The following is a 16494-nucleotide window of genomic DNA, read 5'->3' as shown; positions in this document are numbered from 1 at the left end:
ATGTCTTCAGCAAAACGGCCCTTGGAAGATCCTTCTTCACCTTCTGCCCCCACTGACTTACCAGACGCCAAACGCCCAGCGTTAGACAAGGTGGTCAGAGAAGATGCAGCGGCCGAGGGCTCTGCTACCCTCAACAGCGGACCAGCTGAAGGCCCAAAGCCCAACGAAAAGCACCCATTGCCAGCGCCTGTCACAAATGGGTCATCCGAAGCACATGTTGAAGGCGCTGCAGCAGCAGGCACCAAGGGAGCACCAGCCGCTGCGTCGCCGGAGACGCAGTCGCAAAGTGCTGTTTCCCAGACCGACCGAGCCACGTCTCAGACACCGTCTATGCCGCCGCAAGACGAGACGAACTGGATCCATATCCGTGCCGTCATTTCAAGTGCTGAAGCTGCAACCTGTATCGGCAAAGGGGGCGAGAACGTCACCCAGATCCGAAGACTCTCTGGTGCCAAGTGCACCGTGAGTGATTATTCAAGGGGGGCAGTTGAGCGTATCTTGACTGTTAGTGGTGCTCAAGACGCCGTCGCAAAGGCTTTCGGCCTGATCATTCGCACCTTGAACAACGAACCCCTCGAAGCTCCATCAACTGCGCAATCCAAGACCTACCCACTGCGACTCCTAATTCCTCACATCCTCATCGGCTCCATCATCGGAAAGTCTGGTGTGCGCATCAGAGAAATCCAGGAAGCCTCGGGTGCTCGCCTCAATGCCTCGGACTCATGCCTGCCTCTTTCTACTGAGCGCTCTCTAGTTGTACTGGGCGTTGCGGATGCAGTTCACATTGCCACGTACTACATTGCTGTTACATTGGTTGAGCAATTGACGGAACGTTTCGGCGGCCCTGCTGCGTCCGCTTATGCCACAAGAAGTGGTGGTCCAGCAGGAGTTGTCCCTGGAGGTATGCAGGTTGTGCCATATGTTCCACAACCAGCCGGGGGTCAATATGGCCATCCAGACATGTACAAGAGGCACAATACACATCCACCACAACGATTGCCCCCTCAACCCTATGGCGCCCCGCAGATGCATGGTACTCCGCAGCAGCCATATCCTCAGTTTGCTCAACCGTACGCAGCAGCGACACCACGAACTCCGAGCTATGGGGTTGGTCCACAGCAACCCGCAGCGTATGGTCAAATACCGCCTCAGCCTGCTGCTCATGGACAACCTGCTCAGCCAGCCCATGCGATGCCGGGACAGCCAATCACGCAGCAGATCTTCATCCCTAACGACATGGTCGGTGCAATCATCGGCAAAGGCGGCGCCAAAATCAATGAAATCCGGCATCTCAGCGGAAGTGTGATCAAGATCAACGAACCGCAGGACAACAGCAATGAAAGATTGGTCACCATTACCGGGACTCCAGAATGCAATCAGATGGCGCTGTACATGCTTTATTCCAGGCTGGGTAAGTTTATGGCTGAGACATCTTGACCTATTTGCGTACGCGAACTGACCACATGAACAGAAAGCGAGAAACATCGGATATAGAAGTGAGTGGAGAAGTCATTGTCCATGTGGCACGGTCACCACTCGAATCTTTCTATTTTGTGTCAAAGGCATTCTCTGCGAGCTCTGGCAGTGGTTACTAATAGGAATTCCAACCGATATCGTTGTGTGGTTCTCGCCTGGGGGACGCGGAGCGGAAGTCGCCCTATGGATGGCATTGCGAGGACGAGATGGAGGCTGGGGAGTAGGACGCTTTGTAAGACGCGATTAATTTTCCCGAGTCGAGAGCACGTCTCCGCGCCGTCGAAGACGGGGAGCCATTCGAAGGGGCTGCCAGCAGATGGACCAGTTGTCTGCCTTGTTCGCAGCTTCTTGATGATGTACCATCAATAGAATGCAAAAGTTCGTTTCTGAGTGTTTTTGGCAGACAAATAAGCACTGGAAGCTCTCGGTCCGTGCCCATTGCACAAAGCGGCAATGTTCTCTTTCCAAAGACGGTTAGTATGTGGCTTCAAAATTGCGGGGGAAATTCTGTGCAACGGTGGGGAGGCCTTGGCTTGCAGGACTTGTCATGGAGGATTCTGCTTTCTGCTCTGACATTTCCCATTCCTATACCATTGGCTTTCTTCTCATTGACGATTAGACAGTCCCTACCTCTGTGAAAACATGGCTAACTCAACCTTGCACCGAGCTCCCCCTTTCCGTGCAGAGCACATGGGTTCGCTCCTCCGCCCTCAAAAGCTCCTCGATGTCCGGGCAGCGATTCGGGACAAGAACCTGTCACCAGAAGAAGCTGGCCTCCCTGCTGTTGAGAAGGAGTCGATTAGCCAAATAGTCAAGGCTCAGCTCTCGTTGGGCTTCAAAGCCGTCAATTCGGGCGAGTATAACCGCACCCGCTTTTGGGGGTTGTTCTGGGATGAACTCGAAGGCACAATACGCTTACAGGATGCCGAAGCGAGCATGTTCCGCCTGTACCATCCCGATGTGGTATCTTTGATCGAGAAGGATCGGAAGGTCATGCCTGGGGATAGTGTAATTGCCGGAACCAAGATCAGACATGCCGGCACACAGTCCAATCTCCATGAGCTTCGCCTGGTCCAGGCTTTCGTTCCAAAGGAGGACTGGGGCAATATCAAGCTCACCATGATTACACCGTCGGTATGTTTTTCCTCTTATCACGCATGTGGCGTCACAGCCTCCGCTGGAATCATCGTAACTGATTGTCGTGCCCTCGAAGTGGTTCCATATGAGGTACAAACAAGGACGGGCATACACGCCTGAGGCATATAAGAACGATGCCGAGTACTTTAGCGACGTTGCCAAGGCATATTCAAGAGAACTCGAGGTTCTGTATGAGGCCGGTCTGAGGAACGTCCAGTTCGATGACCCGAACCTGGCATGTAAGAATCTGTTGCCTGTGCCCGTCTATCTGACATAAGATACTGATCATCGTGCGCCAACAAAGACTTTTGCTCCAAGCAATTCCGAGACGGGTGGGCCCAGGATCCGGACAACATCGGCTCTGTGGACGACCTTCTCGACGCCTACATTAAGCTCTACAATGACTCGATAGCCAAATGTCCGTCTGACATGCACACGGGTGTCCATTTGTGCCGTGGAAATTTCATCGGTGGTCGACATTTCGCCGAGGGTGCGTACGACATTATTGCTAGCAAACTGTTCCAGAACCTCAATGTCAACACCTTCTACCTGGAATACGACACTGAACGTGCGGGTGGATTCGAACCACTGAGACACTTGCCGCAGAACAAGAACGTGATTATCGGGTGTATCAGTACCAAGTTGAGGCAACTGGAAGACAAGGAAGAGATGAAGCAGCGGATCTATAAAGCGGCGGATTTTGTCGCCGAGGGATCGAACCAATCGAGGGAAGAGGCCCTCAAGAGAATCGGCATCTCTCCCCAGTGCGGGTTCAGTACTCACGAGAGTGGATATCCTCTGAGTGATGAGGACCAAGAGAAGAAGTTGAAGCTGATCAGGCAGATTGCGGACGAGATCTGGGGCGAGCCCTGAGATGGGTTTGATAGTAAGTGGTCGTGACGGTGTGCTTTTCCTTGACGTACGGTTGATATACATACATACGTGGACGGTCTGAAAGAGCATATATGTCACCAGAGCACTTCAACATTCTGGTTAGACAAAAAGGTCCAGTAGGTTCAACACGGATGATAAAAAGAAGGGGAGAGCATGTCTGAGTGAAAAGCACGGGGCTGTATCTGGTCTAAGAGCAGTCCGATAACGAGGCTGACTGATCTCATGGAACGGTCTCTATAGTCTCAACTCTCTATACTATACCAAGACACCAACGGAAGAAGTCTGTGCCTTGCCAATTGTCCACCTCAATCCATGTCGCTCCGTCATTGCACCGAGAAAGCGGCCCCGTTCCGCCTGATCGGGCTTCCAACGGTCTTTTAGTCTTTTACAAACCCCCATTCTGCCTCACGTACCGAGTATGTTCCCACCGACCCCCACAAACTCCAGAGCTCCCCCAGTTTAATGGGGGCGAATGGTAAGTCGTGTCGGGGTAATCTGCCAGGCACGGCGGGGAGGTCGGTCAAGACGCCGTGTCCTAGATTCTGACAACATTAGTGACATCTGATCTGATGTGGCACACCTCACTGACTCTCTTCCACTCCGCTTCGAAATCCGGTGGACAAGACACATATTGTTAGCTCTCGGAGCGTGCCAACCACCTTCAGACCTCGCTTTGTGCTCGTCCGAGAATGATGCACCGCTCCTGTTTCCTCCACACCGTCGGCAAATGGGGGACAAATGATGAACAGATTCCGTCGGCTCCCACACCGACGGCAAATGAATCCATGCAGGGCCACGAGAATGCTGATTACTTCCTGCATGTCGTGTGTCTTCCCTCTTGACATTCGCTCACCATCACTTTGCTGATCCTCGACTCTGGGTTCATTCTGTCCTTCCATATTATCACCGTTTGAGTGACCGAGTTCTTTGAGCGTCGCCCAGCATGACGGGAACACTGTGGTATACTCTGGGGATTTCGGCCTTTGTGGCCATCGGCACGTTTGTGTTTGTATGTCACCTGCGTGCGCGGAGTGGGATTGATTGACGAAGGCTGACTGTTGGGCGTATGGATAGGGTTTTGATACTGGCATTGCTACAACGAGTGAGTGGATATGCTGCGTAAGATCGAATACGTGCAAAGGTACTGAGATGGAGTCTTTAGCAATCGCACACCAAAGTTGGATTGACTATATGGACCATCCGTCCAAGGGGCTAACTGGTGCTGTATGTTACCACCCGCGAGGCCACTCTCTTCCGACTGAGCTTCTAAAACCCGACAGGTTGTTTCTGTCTATATCGCTGGCGAGGCGGGCGGAGCCTTGACACAAACCTTTATTGGCGATGCACTCGGTCGCATCCGCTTTTTGCAGTTGATGTCGGTGATTGTCACCATCGGCACTGTGATCCAGACTGCTTCTGTCAACATTGGAATGTTCCTAGCTGGTCGCGTCCTAGCAGGATATGCTGTCGGGTGAGTGTCAGTAGTCAAGACCTATCCTTGACCTGTATTCTCGTCCTATCACTGGTTGTTCAGGACGACAGCTGATCATCTCATCGCAAAGAGGTATGGTCGCCACGGTCCCCATCTATCTCTCTGAAATTGCCGCCCCCAACGTCCGCGGTCTCATTGGAGGCATCTCCGGGTGTGGGATATCCCTTGGTACGATGGCCTCCAACTGGGTCGGATTCGCATGCAGCTATGCTCCGTACGGCCCCGTGCAATGGCGCCTCCCGCTGGGTATCCAGATCCCTTTTGGTATTTTGTTGTTCGCAGGTCTAGCGACCTTCATGCCCAACTCTCCTCGCCAATTGATCCGGAACGGCAAAATCGACGAGGCACGTCGCGAGTTCATGAGGATCAGGAAAGATCTCACCAACCACGAGGTGCACGAGGAGTTTGTGCTCATGAGGCGCCAGATTGAGTTTGAACAGCAGAGAGAGGTCAAGAGTTTGCGCGAGGTGTTTAAGCTCTTCAGGCACAGAGCACTCACGTATGTGTGGTTCTTCTCGTCCTGTGGTGCCGACGTATTGAGAATGAGGCTGACCGATGCATAAAGATCAATTGCGGTACAGACCATGACAAGTCTGACCGGTGTCAATGTCATTCAGGTATGCTTCCCCTGTCACAGTCGCACACCCAGCACCCGAAGGTATCGCTAAGCTAACCCTTGCCTGTGGACAGTACTACCAAAGTAAGGCATATCTGCTTCTTAACCCCGGTTCCCTCTGTTGGACACCTACAAGAGATAGAGGGCCATACAACTGCATTTAGCTTACAGTCCCTCTCACTAGCAATCCTGTTCAAATCGCTCGGGATCAACAGCCATATGATTCTGGCACTGGCCTCCATCTACGGCTCGCTCGCCTTCACCTCGAATGTCCTCACCACGGTTTTTATGAATGATCAATGGGGTCGCCGAAAGTGAGTCTCTCAACCGTACTTGGTCCATTGTTCCATTTCCTATCTACTGCTTGCTTCCAAAGCGCAGAGGAATGCCATATTATCTTGTCTATCCATTCATCGTCACCTGATGGTCTAATCTATTCTCCTCGCAAAGGATGATCCTCGCCGGACTGTCCAGCATAGTAGTGATCGAGATATACGCCGCCGTCATGCAGCGTGAGTTTCAAAACACAGACAACAAGGTCGGCAAGGGATTCGCCGTTCTGGGGATCTACTTGTTCGTGGTGTCTTACTGTGAGTTGCTTCTGCACCATCCACCTACAGACGTTCCCCTAAGCTGCCTTTGTTGGCACCATCTTCCTCCAACACTCTTCATCAAATTCCCTTACCTCTTTCTCACATCATTGACACGTGCAGATGGCTTCATCAATTCTGTGACGTGGCTGTACGGCGCCGAGGTGCTTCCTGTCAACCTGCGGTCGAAAGTCATGGGTCTGGCGGCGGCGTCCCATTTTATCGTCAATGTCGGGAGTGAGTACCCCCTGCAGCCCTTTTTCAGCATATATGTTTCTTGTCACTCTCCTTGCGCCACGAGCTAACCACGCTTTATTCAAATCTCTGCAGTAACTGAGGCTGGACCTTCTGCCTTTGCCAATATCAAAGAGGTGAGTTGCCCACTCGTTCTCTGAGGGCGGTGTCCCCTCCCCATAGGCTCCCTCTTTTGGACACAAAACCAATGATTTCGTCTGTGGGGTTAGAACTACTACTACGTCTTTGTCGGCTGTTCCTTTTTCTTCCTCATCGTGGCATATTTCTACTTCCCGTAAGTTCAACCCCCCTCCCGCTCGGGGCTCTTTAGAGGATAGAGCCTGAGGACCCTCTCTTCCGGGCTCTCATCTCCATCTGCTAGGATTGTCGCTGATTCGAACTTCTGCCCCCACCAGAGAAACAAAGAAGAAGACACTCGAAGAGATCGCCGCCGCCTTTGGGGACAAGGTCGTGCTGCTCACCGAGAACGATCTCGCGGTCGAGACTGCGGTTATGGAGGACAAGGGCGGTGCTGTCCAAGTGGAGAGCGCCTCCACGGCGACGGCCAAGGTCTAGGAACATCTTTGACTCGCTGGGGCAAAGATATAGTTGTTGGTTCCTGCGACGGAAGAGAGCGTTGGTGGTCGTCCACCGGGAGTCTGGTTAGTCACGTACGATGTATCTGTCTGTCGTGGGGTCACTGCCAGTTGTGCCAGGGCTGGAGTGGAGGGGCACAACTACACTCCTACACTCAAGAGTGTATGCTATGGTACTGTCGAGATTGCACTTGTTCTTCATGTATCAATCTCGTCCACCGTAAACGATGGAGTCAACACTCGTGGCTCTCACAGGGAGTGATGGGTGATGAATGTCCAGATGTGGCTAGTGAATTTTCTTACCAGCTGTCGCCCCACACTCTGAAGCCGCTGACGCCCACTTCAAGTCTAGTGCCCTAGTACTACCACAACACCCCCCCCCCCCCCCCCCCCCCTCCCTTCTTCATGTTGTACACACTCCTCCTTGTATAGTGCCTAGGTAGGTACTGTCTCTCCTCAATACTATTCCACATCCCCGATATAACATGTACTCCCCACCTCTCATTCCATTTCATTACGTTACGTTACATTACTTGTGGCTCCGATACCAGCGTCTCTTCGACCCGATCAATCAGTGAGTGGTGTAGTGTAGTGAGTAGTGAATGCGCAACTAGAGCAGATATGATGGAGTCAATGAGAAAACCTCGGCCAGTCCAGTCTACGTGTTGCATGTACGAGGTATGGCTCTAGCCTTTTGCAGGCACGACGTGCATGGCATGGCGTAAAAGGTATCGGGATAGGCTACAAAACAGTTGAACCGTTGGGTGTTGTTCGTCTTTTGTTTTGAACGGAACATCTGATTCAGCAGCGTGGGAGAGGATCTCATTATCATGCGGGCGGAGCATTCATTCCTCGCACAACACCCGATAGAAATACTACTTACGAGCGATCCAAGGGTCCTTTCGCTTGAATTGGGGCGATCTGTCACTTTCCACAGGCCACAACACCTCCTCCTCCCGGCTTTCCCTTTCATCGAGACCCACGATCTACTGCCCCACCCTGTTCGGTATCCCCGTCATCTGCTCGGCCAACACGTCCGCCGGCAACGCAGGCCTGTCCGCGACCGATTTCCCCGCCGTGGTGCCCGCGTCGACAGGCATGATCAGGCCGGTGATCCATCTGGCTTCCTTGCTGCAGAGGAAGAGGATTGCTGGAGAGTGAGAGCGAGTGACGACGGTCAGCGCCGTTAGCATTGGTATAGATGTCAGGCAGGCTCAGACGCCCCTCTAATAGAGGAGAAGAGAAGGAGGGAACAAGGAGGGAGAAGAGAGGAAATGTACCGTATCCCACGTCCCAGCCCGTGCCTTCTTGCTTCAACATGTTCTGGTTGATCCGTGCTTGTCTCATGTCGTCGGAGATGCCGCGGCTTCTTACCATCTGTTTTCATCGGGGAGAGCGGGAATGAAGTGTCAGTAATTGTGGCTGAAAGTAAAAAAAAAAAAAAAAGAAATCTGGAAAATGCGGTTCATATCAAAAAATCATTCTGGTAACAAAAACTGGAGGTGTGATTGCACAAGATACAACGCAAAGACTGCACAAGGCCGAAAAGGGACGTACCGGAGTGAACACCATGCCGGGACACACGCAATTGACCCTGATATTCTCGGTGCCATGCTGCGCGGCCATGGCCCGTGTCATCTGAATAGTCGCGCCCTTGCTCGTAGGGTACAACAGGCTGGGATTGCCGCCGAGGAGGCCCGACACCGAAGACACGTTGACGATGGCGCCACGGCCGACCTTGCGCATCTCAGGGACCACGTGCCGCGCCATCAGGACCATGCTCGTGACGTTGATGCGCATGTCGCGGTCCCAGGCCGCGAGATCTAGTGCGGTAGCGTCCCCCATGGCGCCGCCCACGCCCACGACGTTGACCAGGATGGTCACCGTGCCGAAGAGCTCGACCGTCTTGGCCACGGCGTCCTTGCACGACGACTCGTCTGTGACGTCGGCGCGGATCACTGTGGAGATGCCGCCCTCGGCGTCAATCATGCGTTTGGTCTCCTCGGCCCACGAGACGTTGATGTCCAGGAGGGCGACTTTGGCGCCTTGCCGCGCGAGAAGAATGGCCGTCGCGCGTCCATTGCCGATTTCGCCTATATAGATCTTCAGTTTAGGAGGAGTCTGTTGGTGGTAGTAATGGTGATGAAGGGGAGACATGGGTTGGTCAAGTGGCTTACCAGCCATACGGGAGCCTGCGCCAGAGACAATAGCGACCTCGCCGTCGAAGCGGAAGGGCTGGTGGGGTATGTTGGAAGCCATTATCTCTCCTGGTCAGTTACCCGGCACAGATCGATGGTACAACTAATATTCAGTGAGTTTGAGTTAATACTCGCACGCCAAAGCCGTTATGCCCTTCTCTCTACCTGCTCAGGTCTTACCGTCGCTTGTAAAGCTTCCGATGCCCTTCTGAGCACTTGAATGGGTGTTATATGTGGCCCTCAAGCCTCACAATTGACTGCGGCCGATGCCCGCTTGCGGGGGCACCACTTGCAACATGCTTGTAGGAGGTACTTTTGATGCCGTTGTTGTGCCTGTGATTGGATCGCCGGCTCGTTGGCCGTCTTGGAGAAGAATGCACAGTTGGAGAAGAATCTGAGGTGGACATCCGACGCTGGAAAGAGGCCTCGGAAGAATTGCGTGATCGCGCCATCACATAAGATCAAGAGACAATATTCTCAAGGTGAAGAGATATCGCTCGAGACAGTACCATCCCAGACAGCAAGCCAGCAGATCTTGGACTCAAGACTTACAGTGCTCATGGCGGACAAACAAGGCTTTCTCGCAAAGCCGTCAGGCGAGTGCTGCTTGAAGGGCTCGCTCCACGAGGGGGAACCCAGAGGCCGCATTGAGACAGTCGGTGGCGTCGAGACGTACATCTCGACTCCTCAGGGCAAGAATAACGGCAACATCGTGCTTTACTTCCCTGATGTGTGGGGCTTCTTCAACAACGGGTTTCTAGTCATGGACGCCTTTGCCGATGCTGGCTACACGTGTTTCGGGCTGGATTATTTCAAAGGAGTCGGTTGACCCTTGATCTCATGGAACGGCGACCGCGATGGCTGACCAGAGTGCGCAGGACCCGGTGTGGAAACATCGCAAGGGCCGCGATGACCCTGCTCCGGGATTTGATTTTGAGGCGTGGAAGCAGAAGTACACCGTATTCGCAAATGAAGTGACCCCGGGTTGGGTCGAGGCTGTCAAAGCCCAGTTTGGGTCACCAACGACCAAATTTGCATGTGTCGGGTATGTCTTGCTTTGATAGGTGTGAGCTTCGACCTGGTCCTGGTCCTGACCATCGTGCGTGCCAGATACTGCTTTGGAGCCCCGTATGTCTGCAACGAGTTAGCCAGGGACATTTGCACCGCAGGCGCATTCGCCCATCCGGCCTTCTTGAAGGAGACACATTTCCGACAGTTGAAAAGTAAGAGAACTTGAGCCAGTTGTCGCGATCTCCCGACTAATAAGCCCCCTCAAGAACCTCTGTTTCTGTCTTGCGCCGAGACAGACCACACTTTTGGGACCGACGCGCGCAACGAAGCCATCAAGATCCTCCAGGAGGACAAGAAGCCGTACAATCTGCAGCTCTTGTCTGGAGTGGAACATGGGTTTGCGCTTCGTTGTAACCTGGACAACCCCTATGAACGTAAGTCGGCCATTTGATTCTCGGCGATATTGGACCTTGAGAATTTGATGTGACTGACTAGCCAACCGACAGGGTATGCTAAGGAGGAGAGTTTGAGGGCCATCGTCGAGTGGTTCAACTTCTGGCTGTCACAGTAAGACCAGTTCCGTGATGGAATTTGTGCACAGCAGGAGCAGACTGTAGTCGATGGTGATGGTTGGTGCCTGTATCAGGTCTATCGACCTAACAACCTGCCGTCTCAGGAGCGAGTGTTCGCTCTGTATGCTCTTCCTCTTGCCACTTCATGTTACACCTCGAGTTTCTTTCCTTTTCCAAGAACCATATTTCTCGTGACAACAGGTGAAAAGGCCATTGACATGACATGCAGAGGTCGTTGATGGGTTTGTTGATCGTCGACTTGCATCAGCTGACGAAGTGACAAAATATCTCGAATCCGCCAGGACTCGACCTGTGAAAGGTCGAAGCACCGAGCCACCGCTGACCAAGGAAGGATCTGCACAATTTGATCGCTCTTCTTCGTACCTATTAGCACTTGCCGGCATTCGGTGAGTATTTAATCCTCTGCTAACCCTGCATGCTACAGGACATGGACTTCGCTTGGTGGGCCTTTTGCTATCCATATGGGTCAAAGCTTGTCTTCCCGCCCCGCTGCCGCGGCCCGCAGCTGCATTTGCAGACTCGACATTCTTTTCGACATGACATGGCATCGTGGACTTGTGTGCTCGTGTGCATAGCTGTATCAAGCTCGGACGTCTTGCAAAGAAGCCACAGCATCCTCAGCTGGTCCGTCACCAAGAACCTGATGCTCCTGGAAGAATGAACACAGAGCACTTGCTCTGATCGTCAGGGGTTTTACAGCCTTCCGCAGTTCCTTCCAGAACCAATGGAGTTGTGAGTGAGGGGTATTGACTCAGAACCACCGGGTTGGTTCGTCTGTCCACGAGTCTTAAGAGCAGCTTTCAGCTGTCTAGAGCATTATCCCAGCTGAGATCCCTTGCTTATGTGGACCGGATATCTGTGAGTCCGAGTTGGTAGACTTTTCCCCCTTTCCCTTGCAGTCACAAGGCACAAGGCACATATAATGGGGCTATGATAGGCTGTGGACCCGCGCCAATGGGAAGCCTGGAATCTCCGGCCCCTGAGTGCCAAGCCTTTCCTGAGACCCCCTGAATGTTCCACCTTTCCTCGCTCTCTTGGGTCCCCCCCAGCTTTCGGAATCGTTTCAACCCCCCAAAATATCTCACAGAACCACACAAATATCAAGGTTTCGGTAACCCCATGCATACGCTCCCAAGACCTTCCAAGCCTTCTCCCAAACACTCCTTGGGCGGCTTGTAAACCAACGCAGGGATAAAAGACTTTTTGCCAACACCTGCAAACATGGCATTGCTGCCCATTTACTGGTCCTGGGACAGTGGTGATCACTGAGGCTGAAGCACCACATGTTGCAGACTCTGCCGGCTGATGGTATCCCAGCTGCATACTTTTTGGACAGGCCTTGCATGGGCTGGCGCTTTCTTTCATGGTCGAAAGTATGCGGGATATAAAGGACTCGACTCTTCTCTCGGTGGTTGGGAAGAGTCTTCGTCGCATCGCCCATCCTTGAGACCACCATATATTTGCGAGTGCCTTTAAAACTGTGTGCCTAGTTCAGCCTGATCCATCCTCTATTGTACCCTGACAAACATGGCATCTGCACCCTTTGAGATCAAAGGCCCCCTGCCTGCACCTCACTCGAATTACTACCGGCCACCCACCCCACCGGGACTGTCGTACTCGCAGTCCTTCGAGGCGCCGTTCTACATGGACGAGAAGACCAAATACATCCACCCTCCGACGTCGCAGCCACCACAACAGGCACCTCCTCCGTCGTTCAACGATGCGACCATGGTGTCGATCCCCGCCGACATGTTTGACCGGATGTTCTTGCAGGTCCAGAACCAGGACCCGGCGACAGGCGGGAGAAGCGCGAAGCAGACGTTCGCCAACCCGACTCCTCTGTCCATTGTTGGGTTTTTGCTCTGTCTGAGCCCTCTGAGCTGTGACTTGATGGGCTGGCGAGGGGCAGGTGGCAATGGAGCTGCGTCAGTGTAAGTCCCTATAACTCCCCCTTTCCCCTTTCCCCCAACCTCCCTTCTCGTACTCCAACCCGAGACAAGACAAAGGGGACAAGAGTCTGACAGATTTCCCATACAGCGGAGCCTACTTCTTCATCGGCGGCGTGCTGATGCTTCTGGGCGGCTTCCTCGAATGGGTCGCGGGCAACACGTTCCCGTTCGTCGTCTTCGCCTCGTTCGGCGGCTTCTGGTTCTCGTACGGCGCGACCCTCCTGCCCTTCTTCAACGCCTTTGGCGCCTACTCGCCCGACCCGGAGGACCTCACGGCGGGGCTGGCGAGCAAGGGCTTCAACGCCTCGTTCGGCTTCTTCATGATCTTCATGGCCGTGCTGTGCCTGATCTACCTGGTCTGCGCGCTGCGCACGAACCTGGTCTTCGTCGTCATCTTCGCCGGCCTCTTCTGGGGTTTCACCCTGTTGACCACGACGTTCTGGCTTCTCGCCGACGGCGGCGCCGGCGCCGGCACCACCCTGTACATCGCCGGCGCGAGCTTGGGCGTCAGCTGCATCGCCGGCTGGTACCTGCTGCTGGCGCTGCTGCTGAGCGCGGTCGAGTTCCCCATCACTCTCCCGCTGGTCGACCTGAGCGGGTGGCTTCGGTGGAGGAGGTCCTAGAGAGTGACAGAGAGAGAGAGAGACACTCACACACTCACACATATATACCCCGAATTTTCCTTGATGGGTCGTTTTGAGGCCAGAGAGAGACGGTCTCGATACTCTGGCTGATGAAGAAGCGCCAAAAAAATTCCCTTGTTCGGCCATAAGTGTACGATGAATGCGCATTTTTTTTTCTTTCCAGATTCACCAGTAATGTTCTGATCCTACGGGTATTTTGTTCCCATGTCCGGGCTCACTAGTAATGTTCCGAGCTTTCTGGATTTGCTTTCTCCTTGTCTTGCCCCCACGATGCCACGCCTTCTCCACGTTGTCTGCCGATTCCCCTGATCTTCAGGACGGGTACGAGCACGAATAGGAACGTCTACTGTAGACGGCGGTTGATCGACCTGATTGGATTGTTTCGCTTTCGGTGGATGCTAAGCATAGAGACTGGGGCGCACTGGGTCACCAAGACCTCAGCTACGCAGAAAGCGCTGATCCCACCCATTTGAACAAACACTCTTATCCCTTCTCCAGTAAAGGATAACCAAAAAAAAAGAATCCCCCTCCCTGTATGTAGTCCTCCAGCTAACCACGTTGTGGTTACTACGACTTGTGTGAGAGAATGGCGATGGCAGTCGAATGTATATGGTTTGCCACTAGGCGGACAGTCGTGACCGTTTCAAATATTCCCCAGCTGAGTGATGACGGCCAAAAGTGCAAAGATCACTGTTTATTCAAAGGTCAGTCTTTTTCCGCTCTCCCTCTTCCAAGACAAGGTTTCTACTGGGAGAGGACCAACTTACAGGCCGACGTCGTGATGATATACGTGGCAATGACCCACGCGGCCTCCGCGACCGCGACGTCGTCGACCTCGCCGTGGTCCGAGTACATGTACGAGAAGCCGATGGCCAGGCTCAGCAGGATGGGCACGACGCCCCAGAAGACGACTTTGACGACGGACCAGCGCAGGCGCAGCTCGAGGGTCAGCGTGCCCAGCTCCGGGTTCTTGGAGCCGTTGTTGAAGTGCTGGTGGATCCAGAGCAGCCAGCGGCCCTCGTAGTCGAGCTTGTGGGTGTTGTAGTTGCGCCAGAGCTCGGCCAGGGCGCTCTCAGTCTCGCTATCCAGTTCCGCCTCGCGGTGGTAGCCCTTGCGCGGGTCGCACTGGTAGATGCCGAAGCCCGAGACTTCTTTCAAGGACAGAGCCCTCCGGATGGGGTTCCGCAGGTACCTGTGCGCCTTGCGGATCTGCTGGAACAGCCCGTCGATCTCCATCACTCGCCGGAGGGTCTCCTTGGGCGCGATCTCGTCGCCCATGATGCCCACGACGATGTAGTAGTAGTCGAGGTGCCACGGGTGCGCGATGCGTGGGATCGTCTGTCTGGGTTCTCGCTTGGGATTTTGCCCTTCGACCGCTGCCGTGGTGCTGCTGCGGTCTTCTTGGTCCGCCGCGTCCTGCGCCTCTTCGTCAGGCGATTCTGGCTGCCTGTTCCCAGAGAGCCCGAATCGCTGCCGCGCCTGGGGCAGTCTGTCGCGGACCCAGCTCGTTTCCGACTTTCCCCATCCCTAAATGCCGTGGAATCAGGTCCATACGTCAGCCATCCCAACATACACTGCGAGAATTATCCGCGGAGGGGGGGAGATTCCAGATACTCACCACGCGAACATTGTGCATAGCGGCATCAATACCGGTCGCCGATGTCTTGTAGCTGACAGCACTGGTCAAGCTGAACCCGAAAAGGCGGAACGTGGATCGGTAAGAGTAGGAGCGGCGCATGGATCTCGCGCAGTCGGGTAGGTCTTTTTCCTCGTTGCGGTTCCATGCGAACCACGACAGCGCCGTGGAGCTGAAACCCTCATACTTGACCTTGGGCGGTCTCATCACCACCGGTGGCGGTTCCAGCTTGATCGATCTGGATGACTTGGATGTTTGCGGACTCAATGTGCTGCCGAGATACTCGGATGTACCCTTGAGGTCCTGGGTCAGAGGCGCTTCATCGAGGGATTCTGGTTCATCCGGCTCCTCGTTGGACGGGGCGAAGCGCACAGTGGCGGGAACAGCAGTAATGTTGGAGCCTTCGGGCTGCTCATCCTGTTGGGATCTGGGTATGCCAGAGGAGTCCTCCATGATTTCAACCATTATCTGTCAGTTCTTCCGGATGCTGGATCGTCAAGCGGTCAACGCCTTGCTGTTTGTGGCCAGCCTCGAGCTTCAGTGGCGCTCACAAGGCTGCGCTGATACGCACACAAATATGGCTTGTGATATGTCATCGACTCGCAATGCTTGTGACTCTGTTCAATTGCAGCGCCGCTCGAGTTGGAGGTTGGCTTGTCTCCAGGAGAACGTCGCGCTGGCCATCGTGATATTGTGTCTGTGCCACAGCCAGTGGGACGCCTTACCGACTAGTGTGACTAGCGGCTCCTTTAGTTGTTGATAAGCATGTTTCGAGCATGGCTAGTCGCCCGGAGATATCTTTACTTGCCGGGGAAGGGGAATTACGACGGTGGAACGGGACCACCGTTTGGCCTTAGCAAAGGTCTTTATTTTGAAAGTGAGATGGCTGTCGATGGGTGCTAAGTCCCTTGGCCAAGTTATTAAGACCGGCCTCTGACGGGCGCATGTAACTGCCCTTGGTCTCCAAAACCACAGGGTAATTCACATCGCGATATGCAGAATCTTTTCTCTCTCTTGCAAATGTCGATCCAGTACCATCCCCTGATTGGGAGATCGTGCGACTTAGAGAATCTGACGATCGCGATCTTTTCGGTGGATGCAAGCTCATATTGTCAGGGTTGTCAAAGTTCTGGTCGGTAGGGAGGTCTGAAAGCCACTGCGCAATAGATGGAGTGAATTCAGAATGCTTTGAGTGCGCTCGAGCTCTCTTGGTCGCTGGGAGAGATTCTAATGATGGCGCTTTTCGCTTCCTTGTCAATTCAACGTGAGAAGATTGTGTGCGATCCTAAAGGGTTTCAGCATGAGGCTCAAATCTGGATTGTGTCCTTTGGTTCAGCGACACAGAAACCCAGTGCCGGTGGTGAGTCCGAAGCCAGTCGTTTCCGGAGACGATAGCTCGCTTCATGAATCGAGCAAAAATCATTCACT

At 53.8% G+C, this 16494-nt stretch overlaps 7 protein-coding genes across 7 annotated transcripts; 5 read left to right on the top strand and 2 right to left on the bottom strand.

The window, feature by feature from the left end:
• On the top strand, positions 1-1494 carry AYO20_10873 (hypothetical protein; the record flags this gene model as incomplete). The annotated part of the gene is made up of 2 exons (XM_022649129.1): positions 1-1411; positions 1472-1494. 2 exons carry the CDS (start codon positions 1-3, stop codon positions 1492-1494), a joined length of 1434 nt encoding a protein of 477 aa, XP_022494912.1.
• Positions 1495-2118: 624 nt separating this feature from the next.
• AYO20_10872 (hypothetical protein) lies at positions 2119-3486 on the top strand (the record flags this gene model as incomplete). Its single annotated transcript, XM_022649128.1, has 3 exons — positions 2119-2610; positions 2690-2852; positions 2918-3486. The coding sequence occupies 3 exons, from the start codon at positions 2119-2121 to the stop codon at positions 3484-3486; spliced, it is 1224 nt and encodes a 407-aa protein (XP_022494911.1).
• A 964-nt stretch (positions 3487-4450) lies between these two features.
• On the top strand, positions 4451-7015 carry AYO20_10871 (hypothetical protein; the record flags this gene model as incomplete). Its single annotated transcript, XM_022649127.1, has 12 exons — positions 4451-4516; positions 4582-4609; positions 4670-4731; positions 4788-4978; positions 5070-5498; positions 5565-5616; positions 5787-5929; positions 6066-6205; positions 6329-6442; positions 6536-6576; positions 6670-6734; positions 6856-7015. The coding sequence occupies 12 exons, from the start codon at positions 4451-4453 to the stop codon at positions 7013-7015; spliced, it is 1491 nt and encodes a 496-aa protein (XP_022494910.1).
• Positions 7016-8021: 1006 nt separating this feature from the next.
• Positions 8022-9294, bottom strand: AYO20_10870 (hypothetical protein; the record flags this gene model as incomplete). The annotated part of the gene is made up of 4 exons (XM_022649126.1): positions 8022-8185; positions 8316-8412; positions 8593-9128; positions 9213-9294. The coding sequence occupies 4 exons, from the start codon at positions 9292-9294 to the stop codon at positions 8022-8024; spliced, it is 879 nt and encodes a 292-aa protein (XP_022494909.1).
• Positions 9295-9792: 498 nt separating this feature from the next.
• Positions 9793-10815, top strand: AYO20_10869 (hypothetical protein; the record flags this gene model as incomplete). Its single annotated transcript, XM_022649125.1, has 5 exons — positions 9793-10053; positions 10112-10278; positions 10344-10456; positions 10511-10678; positions 10751-10815. 5 exons carry the CDS (start codon positions 9793-9795, stop codon positions 10813-10815), a joined length of 774 nt encoding a protein of 257 aa, XP_022494908.1.
• Positions 10816-12364: 1549 nt separating this feature from the next.
• Positions 12365-13409, top strand: AYO20_10868 (hypothetical protein; the record flags this gene model as incomplete). Its single annotated transcript, XM_022649124.1, has 2 exons — positions 12365-12768; positions 12875-13409. 2 exons carry the CDS (start codon positions 12365-12367, stop codon positions 13407-13409), a joined length of 939 nt encoding a protein of 312 aa, XP_022494907.1.
• Positions 13410-14073: 664 nt separating this feature from the next.
• Positions 14074-15519, bottom strand: AYO20_10867 (hypothetical protein; the record flags this gene model as incomplete). Its single annotated transcript, XM_022649123.1, has 3 exons — positions 14074-14120; positions 14198-14957; positions 15049-15519. The coding sequence occupies 3 exons, from the start codon at positions 15517-15519 to the stop codon at positions 14074-14076; spliced, it is 1278 nt and encodes a 425-aa protein (XP_022494906.1).
• Positions 15520-16494: the final 975 nt, after the last annotated feature.

Source organism: Fonsecaea nubica, assembly GCF_001646965.1.
Source record: "Fonsecaea nubica strain CBS 269.64 chromosome Unknown Scaff124, whole genome shotgun sequence".
Taxonomy (NCBI): Eukaryota; Fungi; Ascomycota; class Eurotiomycetes; order Chaetothyriales; family Herpotrichiellaceae; genus Fonsecaea; species Fonsecaea nubica.
This window is presented reverse-complemented; position numbering and strand designations above follow the sequence as displayed.